The 15,200-nt window shown below is 48.7% G+C and overlaps 1 protein-coding gene across 2 annotated transcripts in view; it reads left to right on the forward strand.

Moving 5' to 3' along the window:
• Positions 1-964: 964 nt before the first annotated feature.
• Positions 965-15,200, forward strand: part of Vdup1 (arrestin family protein Vdup1) — a 35,296-nt gene continuing 21,060 nt past the window's right edge. The window contains exon 1 of one of the 2 annotated variants that reach the window (XM_077699861.1): positions 965-1,939. In XM_077699861.1, coding sequence (XP_077555987.1) covers positions 1,819-1,939 — 121 coding nt within the window. In that variant the 5' untranslated portion in view covers positions 965-1,818. The remainder of the gene's footprint in view (positions 1,940-15,200) is intronic. The other variant, XM_077699862.1, reaches the window with a different exon arrangement.

Genomic DNA, 15,200 nt, shown 5'->3' on the forward strand with positions numbered 1-15,200 from the left:
AGGCTGATTAATTGTTCATATTGTCGGGTTGTATTTTTCCACAGGTAATAGTTCTATTCTCTCTAGTCCTGATTGGTTTGGTTTGGTTTGCCATCCTTAAAAATTTCTGTTGATGCCCCTGACATGAACTCGTGAAAATTCCAATCACATCCTCCAATGTCTCGTCAGCCGGTATATGGCCTGACAGCATCGGTACTGTATACCCTGCATATAGTTTGTTGGTATATACCTCGCCATGGCGGCGCAGCTTTCTGAATTGGTTCGATAGCGTCCACAAAGCATGTAACGGTCAATGCATCGACGCAGCTACAAGCGAGCAGTGTTCATAGCGTGCTACCACACATGTACCATTGGGACTCATTACTCTGTTGTTGCTTTCAAAAAGTTGTGTCCGGACAAGTCCAAATGAAGGGGTCTGTCCGTAACAACGCGGGGTGCGGTCGTAACGATCCTGGCCCACAAGCGCGCGGGCCGACACCCTTAATGACTGGTTACCCGAGACTAAAGGACGAAGAGGAGGACGGCGAGTTGGCACGAGTAACCTGCTTCCGCTGCCGCGTGACCTATGGTCGAGCCGCTCACTCCCGCGAGCTGCACCAGGTCACGGGCCCAGCTACGTCCTCCGAGCCAGCCGCACAGCGCCGAGGAGTTCCGGACGGGTACGGGCACGGCCCGCTGGGACGACCGCTGCTTGCCGGCGGCGAGGAAGAACAGTTAGCCGGGACCGTTGCCAGATATAAACAAACAGCGGGCGGAGGAGAGGGCGCCCCTTGCTGCAGTTCCCCCGAGAAAGGTCCGGGCCACGGCGTTCCCGCCCTCACCTCCCCGAGGCAAAACCTGTTCGGCAACTGCGCTCATTGCGTCGGAAGGCGCGCGCGCCCGCGTACCTGTCACGTGTCTTCACTCCCCCTTACCCCCACGACGCGCTACCTGGCCCGGCTGCTGCTGCTCTTCTCTCGGCCGGCAGCTGTCCTCATTCCGAGCTGGTGTACGCGCACGGGCGCCGACGGAGAAACGCCCCGCGCTTCGTGGTTCCTGGTCTCGTCGTCGTGTGACACGCGCACGCCGTCTGGCAGACCGTCCACTGCCGTGCGCTGGCCGCAGAGAAACCACAGCGAGGCAGCGAGAGTGTCCGGGGGTGTGTGCGACGCTGTCACGGCCTCGTGCCGTGAGGTGGACGTCCCGCGCGCGTGGCTCCAGGAGGAAAGTTTATCCGCTCACTCCGACGTCCGGTTAACGCTGGTAACAACTGGACGTCTGCAGTGCAAGGGCGCGAGATCATTTGCCTGGAACACTCGCGCTGCTGGGAGCAATTTTTTTTTTTTAGTCGCTCTAGTGATTCAGTGCGGACCTCAAGCGCGCCTCCGAGGTGCCCTGACGGGTATACCTCGCGAAGGTGTCGGGTCTACTTTGTAGCGCGCTTTTGCTGATTGCCTTTCCGAGGACGCCCGGGTAGGATTCGCCTGCCTGCTGGTAAGAGTGGAAACAGCGGACCCATGGAGCCAACGCCCTCATCCAACATCCCACTTTCTTAAGGGAAGTGCCGCGAAGTGTCAGCCAGCGTGAGTGTACAAGGCTGAAAAGCAATACGACCAAATCCTCACGGTACTTGTCCAGATCCTTCGAGACGGCGGCGTACTGCAACCTACAAGCACCCGCTGAATCAAGGCGAGAGTCTTCACTGGCTGTGTGGCGGTAATAGAGCAGCCCATGATTCTCCGGACCGTTCTCTGAGCTCTTCTTCTTTGGGTGGTTTCTGTGATCTGTGACACACGCCTGAGTTCGATTGGGTTGGGCCAAGTGGCCGTAGGCGCAAGAATGTCTCGCAAGCTTCAGAAGTTCCTCGTTCTTTTGGACAACGAAAGTCTCCTGTACTTTCCTGGTTCCTTTCTATCGGGAAAGGTTGTCGTGGAGCTGGAAGAAGAGATACCCGTCACAGGTGAGACGCCGAGTAAACGAGCGTTGAGCGCAATAGGTTAGTGCAGCCGCTTACGAACGCTGTCTTGTTGATGTCCGAAAATGTTATGGCTTCTCTACGAAATGCCGGGAAGGTTCTGCATGTGTCTGTGACTGGTAGTTTTACGTGTAAACTTCCATCGGATATTACATTGCTCACTTTTATTTTAGTCCATGCCTTGCAGAACCGTCGTGTATCAGCACGGACTGCAGAAAACTATTTTTAAGTGGTTTTGCGCACTTCATTTTACTCCCTTGAATTGTATATCAGGATTCATTTGTTTATGGCATAAATCAAGTAGGTTAAATGAAATATGAGCGTATAGAAGCAAGTATAAGGTCACAGATAAAACGCATGCATCCTTACGGAGTTGGAAGTGCTGCCATTTTTTGACATGACAATGGTTTCGAATTATATTTATGAGGATGGGCTTGTCGTGACCCTTCTATACGTGTACGTTGTCTTGTCAAGAGTGGCTATAAATACGAGTTAACGACCAGTATTCTTGTCTTTCTGCTTCCCGGGTCAGCGAAGATTGCTTTGTCACACGACCACGTGCGAAACGACCCCAAGTGCCATGATCTGTCTGCAAGTCAAAAATGCCCGTTCTCACGCTGCTAATTTACAAGAGTCGTTGCTTTTTTAAAAACCGCAGATCAACACGTCTGCCTATCGTCCTCTCTTTTCACCTTTCTTGTCCGCTTCTGCGCTCAACTCTACCGGCCCCTATGCCCCGAACAAGAACAAAGTTGAGGACTCCCTAGGTGTAACTTCCCTAGTCCTAATAGCACATGTCCAAGGACCCAGAGTTGTCAGTCATCCATTGTGCTCGGGTCAGGTGCCGTAATCAAAGTGAAGGCTTGTGCAATTCAGGGAAGCCCTACGTAAGGACTTGCGGGGCGGCAGTATACAGTATAAAGACGCTTGTTTGCATGTCAAGGGCCTTGTGAGGCGCCACTAGGCAGCGGTGCTCAAGGGAGCAATTAGGCGTGAGGTTTCCCCGGTAGACGTTCATGACGAATGGCAGTATGCATCGATGATGCCGGAACATCGCCTGCCACGGTTTCAGCTAAATCGATATGCTGCGCAATGTTCGCAACATTGAAAACAACGTATCAGGGAACCGTATAATCTGTGTGATGCGTGAAGTTTTTGTTGTTCTTTAAACTGCAAGAAACTGTTGTTTTTTTCCACAAGAATCTGTACGATTAGATCAAATATTGCAGGGAACTTCGGAAAGCTTCGATAGAAGCAGGTTAAAATCCGTCCGGAAAATATGTGTTTCGTGTTGAATAAGTTCTCGTGCAGAAAATTTATATTGGCTGTTTCTAGCGCTCGCATTTTAGACGCGCGCAGCAAAAGTTTGACGTTCCACACATTTGGCGTTGAAGAAGAATTCATCTCTGAGACAATACGCGCATAGACTATCACTGCCATGGGCGCAAACTTCTTGTCTAACTAGAAATGTCTGTACATTTCTGAGCGTTATGCCGGAAAAGACGAAATTTTCGGGTGGGAAGAAATTTGGCTGTAGTACGACATTGTGCACAGGTAAAAAAGAATGTCTCTGTGCCTATTGGCTCCGATAGGTGTACTGAACTTAACATTTATATGAAGTGTTCTTCGTTCGTTTGTTCGTTCGTTCGTGAGTTCGTGAGTTCGTGCCTGCCTTTCATCTAATGCTGCACGACCACTTGGCTCTTTTTTCCACGTAGTAATTTTTTAGAAATGCAGCTACATAACAATGGTATTCGTCAGCTTAAGCTTAAACAAAATAATTTGGAGGTCGTTAAGCATGGTGATTATAACGTCCTTTGTTTCTGTTACGAACTGTTGTTGCGGAGTCACTTTATGTTTCGTTTCCTATTTATTTATTCTTGTCGAGTTGCCGACTTGTCTAACGTCTCCATCGGTGATGCTTCTCTATGTCTGGCCTGCATGTGAGTGGAGTTCATGAAGTTCGTATCCTCGGTGGTATACTTTTTTTTTAAGTGGAAGTTTATTTCATAAAAGCAATGCAAACATATTGGCATACATACGAGGGTCCCAGAATCAAGAGACTGAAAGCGAACCCTCGTTTTTGAATTCATACGATGGTTGCATAAAAGCAGCGTTTGGGCACAAGAGCCCATCGGATCAGTAGGCAGCGTAAAATGACAAGGAAAATTAGCCTATCGTGGACATACACTCAAAAAGATAGCCGGACCTAATAGAAGAAGCAGTTCAATCAATTGGGGAATAATAAAATAGGAAAGAAAGGCATATCAGAACACCAGGAAAATACGCAAAAGATAACAAAAAACAAGGTATTTATCACAGCAAAAGAAATTCTCTGAGATTTTTTTAAAGCAAGTTAGGTACGGGGATGATTTAACCGACATTGCTATATTATTGCAAAATGTGACAGCTGCAAAACAAGTGGTTTTCTTCCCGTAATTAAAGTGAACAGTCGGTAGTAAAAAATTGTTATTGCTTGAAAACAGTGGCGCTTTGCTGCGCAAAATAGTAACATCGATAAGGTTATATGAAAGGTTGCAGTGCAGCAATTTGTAAAAAAAATGTTCCTAAGTTATAGTGAAATAGCGCTTTGATTGATAGTATGTTATTCTGACGCAGTATCCCTGAGGCAGAGGAGCGATGATGAACTAAATGTTATGATGCCAATGCATTAGTTTTGAATATGTTGCACAGATGTAACGTGAGAAGAGTACGTGTTGCCCCATGAGACAATGCCGTAATGAAAATGACTGTGAAAGAAAGCAAAATACAAAGATAATAAAGCTGTATGAGGAAAAAAGCGGCGAGCCTTAACAGACGTAGCCACCAAAATGAGCACATATCCCCCTTGTTTTAGCAGTACATAAAAATTGTTTTGTATACGGAGCATTGCTACGTATTGAAAACAACGTTATTGTCCACTTGGAAAGTTGAAACACCAGCACTGGTCTGCTTCCAGCATTTTAAGGCGCACTATGCCGAGGAAACTCATCCCGAGCTTATGGCGGTGCAAACTGACAACGCCCCACCTCATGCCACTGCTGCGAAATTTCTCAAGTGATTACCATCCAAACGAACAAGCGCTGAGCGACAAAAAAGTGATTGGTAACTCTCTGTGAAGTCTCAAAGTGAGGAGTTTTACAGCGATGGTCTGCGGCATCTCATCCATCGGCGGCCTAAGTGCGTGGCCTTGGGGGGGCAGAAATATGTAAGGAAAGATTGCTTAATCTATGTTGGTTCAGGAGAATAATACAACCTCTTTGAACGTTCGTGGTAAGGGGCCAAGGCAACTTCTGCCAAGATGTAGCGAGCGCGTATCGCCTTGTATATGGTTTTGGGGTTGATTGAGGGGGGAGGGGTGTTGGTGACAGAGGGACGCAGCGCAGTGGTGACACTATGGGGACGCAGCAGCAGAGACAGCGGCGGGCGCAGAGACAAACGGCTGCGCATGAGCGCCGCGTCGGCCGCCACCGCTGCTGCCCACGTCTCCGACGCCCTCGTCGCATTGCCTGCATGGGCTGCGCCGACGCGACGCAAGGTCGAATTTGTGCTTTTGGTCATGCGCTCGGCTGCTCCCTTCGAACTGGCGTCACGCCTGGATACCGGCCGCCCCCGTCGTCCGGAGTGTGACGACACTCGCCCGCCTTATTCCGTCCTCCGCCAGACGCGCGCAGGTGGAATAAAAAGAAATGCAAACTATGTACCTGTTACCTTTTCTGTAGTACGACGCTTAAAGTAGGAAGATACCGATTTTTCTAGACGTCGCATTCAGAACTCACTGCACCTATGAACTGGACTTGTACAAACCAACGTGAGCGGGGTTTGGGCGCTTCTTCTTCCGTCTGGGAGGAATTCATGCTTCTGCCTGCGCATCGGGGCTCGACAAATTTTGTTCGAACAAGATATTTCGCGCCAAAATTCTATATTCATTCTTTGGTTGTTTGTCACAAGTGTGCAGCGAGAACGTGAACAGATGCTACTTTTGATTAGCCTATCTTCATCGTTTGGTTACAAGATGGAGTAAGTACGGCTGCACCTTAAAGGGACCCTGGAACGCTTCCGATAAACGCGTTCACTCTTTCCTACGCGTGTGGAAGCACTGCGAAAGCTATAGTTATCGCCAGCAGGGAGCGGCAGTGCGTGACTTGCTCGTCGCAGCAGATACGCCTTCCGTTTCTGCTTTGCTTTTGTGGCTTTCTTTTTAAAGTGGCTGTTGAATGCGTTCATTGCTGAAACTTAAGGAAAGCTAGCCAATAGCCTCTACAACTCCTTAATGACGTGATTCGGGCGGTCGAAGAACGCCAAGACCGGGAAAGAAAGAAAAATCTTTTGAGCGACTTTCTAAGTTGTCTGATGGGCATAGAGCAGCAATTTCTCGCTGAGGTATTCTTTGCGACCCCCAACTCTAAGTACTGGGTGTGTTGGTTGACTACCTTTTGCAAGCATTTAGGATTTCAAAAAAAAAAAAAAGCTGGAAAAAGTGTTGCAGGGTCCCTTTGACAATCGGCTTTGACAACCCAATATGACAGAAAAGTCATATCGAACACTTTCATCTGTATGTTGTGCGACGCGAGTATCTCGAAAACTCAAAACCCCTATGAGTTTGCTATGTGTTGAAGAAGCGTAGATTGAGGTCACCTGTTTTCAAAGCCAAGCGGTGACAGGTTTGTCAAAAGATATGCAAAAAAGCTAGCGTCGGCATAGGAGCAGTTAGAATGCGGAAACGTCTAAAGGAGAGTAGTTTAGTTAGGCGGGGCCGGCCTGTCGTCGTCCCTCTGCCGAGCCGAAACGTCGTCAACGAGCCAAGCAGGAGCGGCTGTTTCAGCCAGCTTGCTGGCTCGGTTCGGGACCAAGACAGCGAAGGGCGTTCCCTTTGCGACCGTCCGGGTAATCTCCGCGCTGTCTAGGAAACAATTGTCCGAGAACAAAGGAATGAGATGTTGAATGGGCGCCAGCCGTTGATAGCTGAGACGATGGCCATTGTGCGCTTAAACTAGCCTCACGTGCTGCGTGCGCTAACGGTTGATTGATTGAACGCTGACGCATGACGACGCCGGCGCCAACACCCTATGGCGCAGGCACGACCTGTGCACGGTTCCATACGGGTAAAGCCTGGCGTTATTTTACAGCCAGAGGCGGGAAAATAATGTTTGTAATAAGCGCAAGATTTGGGAATGTAGCGGTAGTGAGAGCAGGTGTGGTGTAAAGCCATCCTCTCATTTGGGGTAAAGTAGTAGTAGTTGTAGTAGTAGTAGTAGTAGTAGTAGTAGTATGTATGTATGTATGTATTGTTGGATGAGAGCAGGTGTGGTTTAAAGCCATCTTCTCATTTGGGGTAAAGTAGTAGTAGTAGTAGTAGTAGTATGTATTGATGGATGAGGCGGAGTTAGCCTGGCATAACTGCCGGAAATTGCTCCACCTAATCGTCCCCAATACTGTCAGAGACACGCGAAATCCCCACGCCTCACTTAGTCCTAGTATAACAGAGACATAACAGAGTCCCCACACCTCACTTAGTCCTGTGGACTGCAAGAATCCAAGCAGGAGACGAGACACCTCTCTGCGCACAATCCAGTGGTCCCTAAAAAAATAATGTTCTCAGATGTAGCATAGGACACTCCTAGCTTCCGGAGATCACAGAAAAAGTTGGTCCGCTCAAGGTTGGTTTAACTTATCGCACCAAGCAGTGCGCTTTGGTAGAAACCTCAGCCGTACAAAAGCGACATTGCCTAATGCTTCTGCGAATTCTTCCTTTAAAATAATTGGTACAACGACTTTAGGCTGCATTTAAACCTGTAAGCAGTCGATTGAGTTCCCACGTTGTAAAGCAGAAATAAATGGCCCCGATGTCGGAGATGCCCTTGAAGGAGTTCGCTGCAGGCTAGAGATTGTGACCTGCTGTGTCGCATCTTTAATGCGCAAGCGAGTCGCCAACTTGTTTTGCCAAAACCTTAATCTCAGCTGTAGACAATTTTCCTAATCTGGACATCGATCTCCGCTTCGAATGAACTTTACGGCGTGCCAACGGCCACTTTATGGGCTCACTGCCGGCTGTGCAGTGATTCCCGGCATAACTTATGCGGCCATCGACACCTGCGTGGTGCTTCAAAAAAAAAAAAAAAAAAAGGAACGATGCAGAAGTGGTGCGCTTCGACCCAGAAAGTACGCAGCTATTGCCAACGACTTTCACTGACCGCTTGGAAGACCTTTGCAGCTGCCCGTTCAGTACGTACGCTCACATTTCTCCTTCCCCCGTAGAGAAAGGTATAGCGGCAGGATGAACGTTTCCTTCGCGATGAGTAACGCAATGCACCGGGACTACAGAAAGTAATTTCGCTTTCCGCCCTCTCCGGTTGCGGAATGCATCCTCGGTGACGGTTCCTTAATGCGTCGTGGAAATAACTCGCTGGCGTGTGCTATTCCCACGACGATTCTCTCATCATTATTTATTCCGTTTTCGAGCTCTTCTGCTGGCGAGGGAAAATCGACGAAAGAATTGCGTGCCTCCGCAGTCGACTTACGGCGCCCCTCTATCGCCCTCTTGTTTTTCCCAGACCTGGTTTTTCTCTCAGCGAGTCCCGGCACTTCCCGCTTATAAGCCGCGCAGTAAACAGACAGTGCAGACCAAGCAGAAAGCGTATATGTCAGTACAGTGGCTAAACTCTACTTTAAGTATGCAGTCACGGGTTTTGTTCCCGTCTGCGTGAGCAGTCTGATTGTTGTTAAAGGCGGTACCCATGGCGTTGGGGGTCCCGTGTAAAATACGTCGGTAGTCTAAACTGTTGCTCAATGCCTCCATTACTGCACTGACTACAGCGAGGAGGCATTGCATCTGAGGGTTTTGTAGTGTACGTGCGGACGGAGGGGTTTATAACTCTACGGCATCCAGGTAGCGTAAATACCTAGAGGGAAAAATGTGCCCATGCACTGGGTACGGTCGGTTAACCATGCCTGCCCATTACAAAGTAACGTGCGGGGTTGGCCGTTGCCACGTTGACGCAGCTTGGCCCACACCGCCAACCCGCCCTTGCCCTGCGTTGTCGCTTGAGCTCGCTGGGCGCGCGCTTGGCTGCGGGAGAGACTTTCTCGCGCCCTCCGATGCGCCGTTCCCACTTACCAGTGCCGGTATAGATGCGAGAGCGTAGCTACGCCATCTATACACCCAGCCAATCTCTCTCCTTTCACTTCTAACTACTCTCTAACCGGGTTTCTTCGCGGCGCGTACGCATGGGATTGCTCCGGAGGAGCTTTCTGGGTGCATGGGACCACCGGATTTCCTTCCGCAGAGCTATATAAAGCTTCGCTTTAAAAACATTTGTCAGATACGCGGTCGATCTGTGCATCGTGAACGCGCACATACAGCATGCTATTTATTTCTTAAAGTCTCTTTTAAGTAAGTCAAAAGACACCCGACGCGCACAAAACCACTGCATCGCCCCGAAAGGACAGCGTGATCGGAATGGTTGAGCGCGTTTGCTATGGTTTTTTAAAAAAGTAACTGAGCCTATTGTAGCACTGTCGGCGTCCCGCAACGTCGACCGAGACAAAGTAGGGGGATGAAGCTTAAAAAAATTAGCTATGCACAGGCCAGATCCTACACTCTGCGCAAATGCTGACGACTATAGGACTCAAAGGCGCCATGCCACGGTCGACGGTGCGGTCGTCGCAGCTGCGAGTGGATGCTATAATCTCGAACCGTGCTTTCACCCGCACCATTTCGCTCCTCTGCCCCTCTGGGCAGGTGAGGTGTAGTTTGGCGTCATAACTTGGAGAAATTATGACGGCCGCAGAAACCGCCAGCGAAGCTGCCCTCACCGGTGAGCTCTGCCTGTCGATGTCCCCAAGCCTGCCTGAATATTCGCTGTCAGTGCTGTCGCCATGAAGTAGCAGAAGCCTAATTAAGCCTTACATAAGAAGTTCTCAATAAATTGCTGAAGCACACTATGCGGAAAATAAAAAAGCGTTTTTTTTAACATACTTTTACACATGCTCAAAAATAGCAACGAGGTGACTGCAACAGATATTTCACATATGCTTAAAGCGGAGAAAATGGATTCTTTCAGCCGCTTAGCTGCAGTCCTTACAAAGGATCAAAAGAAGTAGCTACGAACTGACGCAACAATATGCGGCGCATCTAAAAATGTGAATTCCATCCACTTTAAAGGCGCTCTGAATATAGTTGCAAAAGTTGCGCCATTACTCCACCAGATTATACGTTAATGAGATAAACTCGTATACTCAGCTTTTTTTTTTTTGCTACTAAATGCGTGTTCTTACGAAATGTAGAAAAGTGCTCTCACACGCGTCACTTTACGCTCTACATTATCTCGTGACGAAATACCGACAAGTCTTTGCGCTTGCGAGCGTTGGCATACCATATAAATTGTGCCGGGGAATAATTTCAATCGTAACCATTAAACTGGTTTCATTAAAATTGGGGTGAATTAGATACCATGCATCGAATCACATTAAAAACCTCACAGTATTCAGTGGGCTAGTAGCAAAGGACGCCCAGGTATTTTCTACTGAGCTTGAGGAATACGCTATGGTTGTCTACTTCTGCCACACAATGAAATAAAGTATTACATAAACTTAACTACTTTCTTCATTCAGGTACGAACAACGGTAAGCAAATCGCTTCGGTGTCTCTTCACCCGCCGCAATGGCTCAATGGCTAAGGCGTTGCGCTGCTGAGCCCAAGTACGCGGGTTTGATTCCCGGCCGCAGCGGCCGCTTTTCTGATGGAGGCGAAAAGATAAAACGCCTGTCTGTTCGAGATTTTGGCTCACGTTAAAGATCCCCAGGTGGCCAAAACTAATCCGGGGCCCTCCACTACGGCGCGCCTCATCGCCTGTGTGGCGCCGGTGCGTTGAACCTCATAATCAATCAATCGGTGTCCCTTCGGGCGATTTATTCGTAGAAATTCTGAGTTTAGTCATAGCTGCTCTACCCCTGACATGACTGTGTGAAGTTCGAAAGTATTAAAACATTACTCTTTTACAGTTTCTTTTTTTCGGGAGTCTTTTGAAGGTATAATGTTCAAATCAAATAATTGTTGTTTTTTTTTCTACTCTATTTTAACATCTGAATACACTTAATCTCACCCAGATGTACTATGGGATGTACTAAGACCTTACGATTTCGTGCCGCAACATGCCCTCGAACTTCACGTGTACAAAGTAACAAAGGTATTTTGCAAGCGAAGAGTTGCTCGCCGGGTGGCTCGGCCGGTGAATGTAGGCAAGTCTCCTCTGTGATACATCAATTGTCTAACCACGTTGCAGGTAACCCCCATTCCGCCTTTTTTATTGCGAGCTAATCTTCCTTCATACCGGGCCCTTCAGGTTTATCCCTGGAATGTCTCATTTGCTAAGCACTGTTCCAACATGTTAAACCCGGCGGTGAAGCAAGACCCCCAAGGCCCCAACCGAAGTTTCACGTCATGCTAAATCTAAGCTGGATTTCTTGTTACGTAGATTAGGGTATATGCCTAATGTATGGATTTTCTTGTCAGTTCGGTCTCGTCGTCTTGCAGCTTCAGCTGCTCACCTTAAGCTCCATAGAGAGAGAAAAACTCTTTATTAAAGAGGAAAATGCGGAGAGGTTTCGCCGGCACCCTGCTCTGCGGGAAAAGGAGGAAAGGACAACAGGTAGTAGGTGTAGTGAAAGAGAGGAGAGTAGTAGTAGAGAAAAAAATCAAATACGGTCCTTCTTCAGGGTATTGAGTTCAAAGTTTCTTGAAATTAAGGGACGACCGCAATTTCGTTGACACACCAATGTCCTGGAAAATTCGAATAGCGCGGACAGGGTTTTGCGCTGAGCGGAGGGAGGGGGCCATGGTTCAAGTACCAACCCCAGTGTCAATGGTCCAGGGTGGAGGCAATCAATTTTATGTTGTAAACGGCACCTTGAGTCGGCATAGGCAGAGCACGCCAGTAATAAATGTTCAACAGTTTCAAGTGAACCACAATTATCGCAATATGGGCTTGATGTCTGGCCGATCCGATGTAGATAGGAATTCGTTAGTGCTTCATTGAGACGAAGCCCATGGAACAACGTCTCCAAGTGGCGGGGTAGACGTTCTGGCAGCCGCATTCTGACATATGTGTCTAGGGAATGTAAAAAACCGTAATGATACTGCGGCAAGGACCATAAACGGTTCCTTTCCGACAGAGCTAGTGCCTTCGTCATTGTGGCGGCATCATGATTCACGAAGAAAGTCTTCTTTTTCTCGTCCGCTTTCTCGTTTCCCATGATGCCGCTGTGGCCTGGAAGCCCCTGGAAGGTAACGCGATGTCCAGCGACGTATGCGAGGTCGTGCAAATACTTTACGTCACGCTGGACATGTTCGTGAAAGCTGAAACAGCCAGCGCGTTGTAAAACTTTGAAGTGCTGCCCTTGAATCGGAGAAAATGGTCCAACATGTCGGCGGCTGGCGTAGAATGTATCACAGTGCTTATTTAATCCCGTGTAGCCCCGCCGACGCAGGCGAAGTCGGTAGCTCAAGCCGATATGACAATGCTTTGCCAGCTGACGGAATAAAAGTTCCCGAGGAGCTGCATTCAGGTGTTCCCGATCCATCGAATAAATGTTAGTAGTTGCCGAGTAAAATCGGTTAATATGAGCAAGCGTCATTTGCAGCAGGCCAATTTCAGGTATATGTTTTTTAAATCAATTCCAGGTATGAATTATTTTATCCGGAGAGGCGTCAGATTCCAGAGCGGGAAGTTGGAATTGAGGCATTAATACTTCTTTATTGTTTGTCCACAGCTAGAATTCGGATTTTGAACAGCAACACGGGACAGGAAATGGGTTCTTGTAAGCTCTATAGTTTTGCTGCTTTTCCTATTCAAAACAACGACTCATTTACTTGCACATTTCATGTTCGACAATTTCACCTTCAATGTTTCGCGTTCGCTTCCCGCTTCGAGTGTGTCGGTCCCACTCAGCATAATTTGCTTTTACCTTTAGCCCACCTGGGCAGCCGCCATTATTTTCATCCATGCCACCGCCGCGACAGCCGCTACACACAAAAAGCAAGGCACGAAAGGCGACCTGCACATAATGAATAAAGAGGGCGCTTCTTCAGCGAGAGGCCACCCATCTGGCTAGAAATTTGCATGCAGACGGCCAGGATTGACGGAGAGCCAACAGGCGAAGCCACGCGAGCGCATTTGGCCACCGCGACGGGACGCCGTGCGCGCACTACGGACTCGGCCGCGGCGGCGATTTATTCCGGCCATTGTATCTCACGCTACGTGCGGCCGATAGCGAAGGGACTTGCAAAGGACGCGGTTCGCACAAAACGGCGGCCAAGATCATTCAACCGCGGCGGGCCGCGGAAACACAAAGGCCGCAAGGGTCGCGCACACTCGCTCCTCTTCCGTTTTCTTAGCCCCAACGGTCCTCTCCACGCACGCCACGGGGAGAAATAACTTCGAAAAGAAAGACAGAGACATTTGCGCGGAGAAACCGCAAGGTGAATCCTAGCTTTTTCTTTGGGTCCTCATTGTATGCCCTTCCCGCACAGCGAGTGAACGCCATGCGAACGAAAAGAAAAAGGACTTCCGCGTTTTCTTTTCCCGCTTTTTTATCTCGTTTGTCCCCTCCGACGTCGCCTCTTTCTTTCGCTTCTGTGGTTCCGAAAACAAGGGTCGCGCGGCGGTGAAGGCCTCCGCCAGACGTTTTCTCCGACGCTCGGCTGGCCGTCGTCTGTCCGTGCCGACGGAGGACGCGCTCGCCTGAGCAGCGGTTTCCCGAACGGCACTTCGGTTTAACGATGCTAGCGGCGCTTGCGTCATCATAACTCACGCAGTGAGTGCGGCACGCGTGCTCCAGGCGAGGAAATGGCCCGGGGATCTTGTTTTCGGCGCGTCGACCGAACCATGCGTGCCTCTTGTAAAGTAAAGGGCTGCCGAGTAATATGCAGTTGAACTATAATGTTTCGAACCTCGCTCCATCCCTACTGAAAAATCGTGTAAGCATACGACGTTACGACGCGTACGAGCTTTATATAATACAGAGTCTACAGGATGAGACGTACACGGGAAGATAGGAAGGAAGGAAGGAAGAATGTAGAAGAAAGGCAGGAAAGTTAACCTGGCTAGAGCCTAGTTTGCTATCCTGCACGTGGGAAAGGGGAAATGGGCAAAAACGAGTTAGGAAAAAAAGAGGAAAAGCTGGATTAGTTTTAAAGGCAAAGGGTTATCCAGGAGAATGTTATACAAGATGGCAGTCTTACATGTCTTACAGGGATAGGCGCTACGCAAGAATTTATATAAAATAGCCATGTACGAAACCGCTATGCAGGATCCCTATGCTAACAGAAGTGAATGCGAAATCAAAATCACTAAATCAGACTCTGCAGCGTGTAGCAACGCGAGACAAGCGAGAAGCGAGAAGACGAATGCCACACCAAGCTCATTAGCATGCGATTACAATTAGAATGCGTTTACTTACGTTGAAGCCGCGCTAATGCCTTGTTGACAATCACCGAAGCATAACTTGCCAACGGCACGCTAAAAGTGCGGATACTGAAGTGGCTATTTGGAAAGTTGGCTCGGGTTCATGGGGTAGCACAGCGCAAAGACAAGATACAAAAGAAAAGAACACAGGGCGAGCGCTAGTAAGGCGTTTATTGAAATATTCAGGGCCAATCCATTCTGTGAAGGGAATGATCAGCAGAGCTGTTTGCGGATTGTTGGTTGGCCAGTAACTCCCGCTCAAACTGCGCCGTCATGACGGGTTACGTTCAGCGGCATTGTGGGTAAGCTTCACTGGACAATGTGGGAAAGCCAGCTTGCAAAAATGAAGCTTCGCCGATCTTTTTATAGTCGGCTTCCCCTTTAAACACAAATGTATGGCTCAGAAGGCATCTTGTTGAAGCAATATACGTCATCTTATATCGAAATATAAAGTACCAGAGGGGAACCGGTCGCCGGTGCCGTAGGGAGAAGGGTGGCTTTTCTGGTCCTAGGGCCACAAAACAACGGGGGGCTAGCCTATAACAGTTCCGCTGTAGAATCGCCTAAGTAAGCACTCGAAAGAAGCATTGCCATGAAAATAGCAAGATCAACCCAGATAATGAATTCCGTTGATGGGACGGTAATTTAATTTTCCCCTCCTTCTCTTCTTTATCTGAAGAAATGGTGAAGGCGTCGCGCAAGTATGCATGTCTCAGCTGGAATTCACAATGCAACACTAACCATGCTGCGTTTATCACCCCTATCAACAGGTGCTCAGTAGA

The sequence above is a fragment of the Haemaphysalis longicornis genome, unplaced genomic scaffold (assembly GCF_048455015.1).
Source record: "Haemaphysalis longicornis isolate Haplotype H1 unplaced genomic scaffold, Haemaphysalis longicornis Haplotype H1 scaffold_2, whole genome shotgun sequence".
In the NCBI taxonomy this organism is placed as follows: Eukaryota; Metazoa; Arthropoda; class Arachnida; order Ixodida; family Ixodidae; genus Haemaphysalis; species Haemaphysalis longicornis.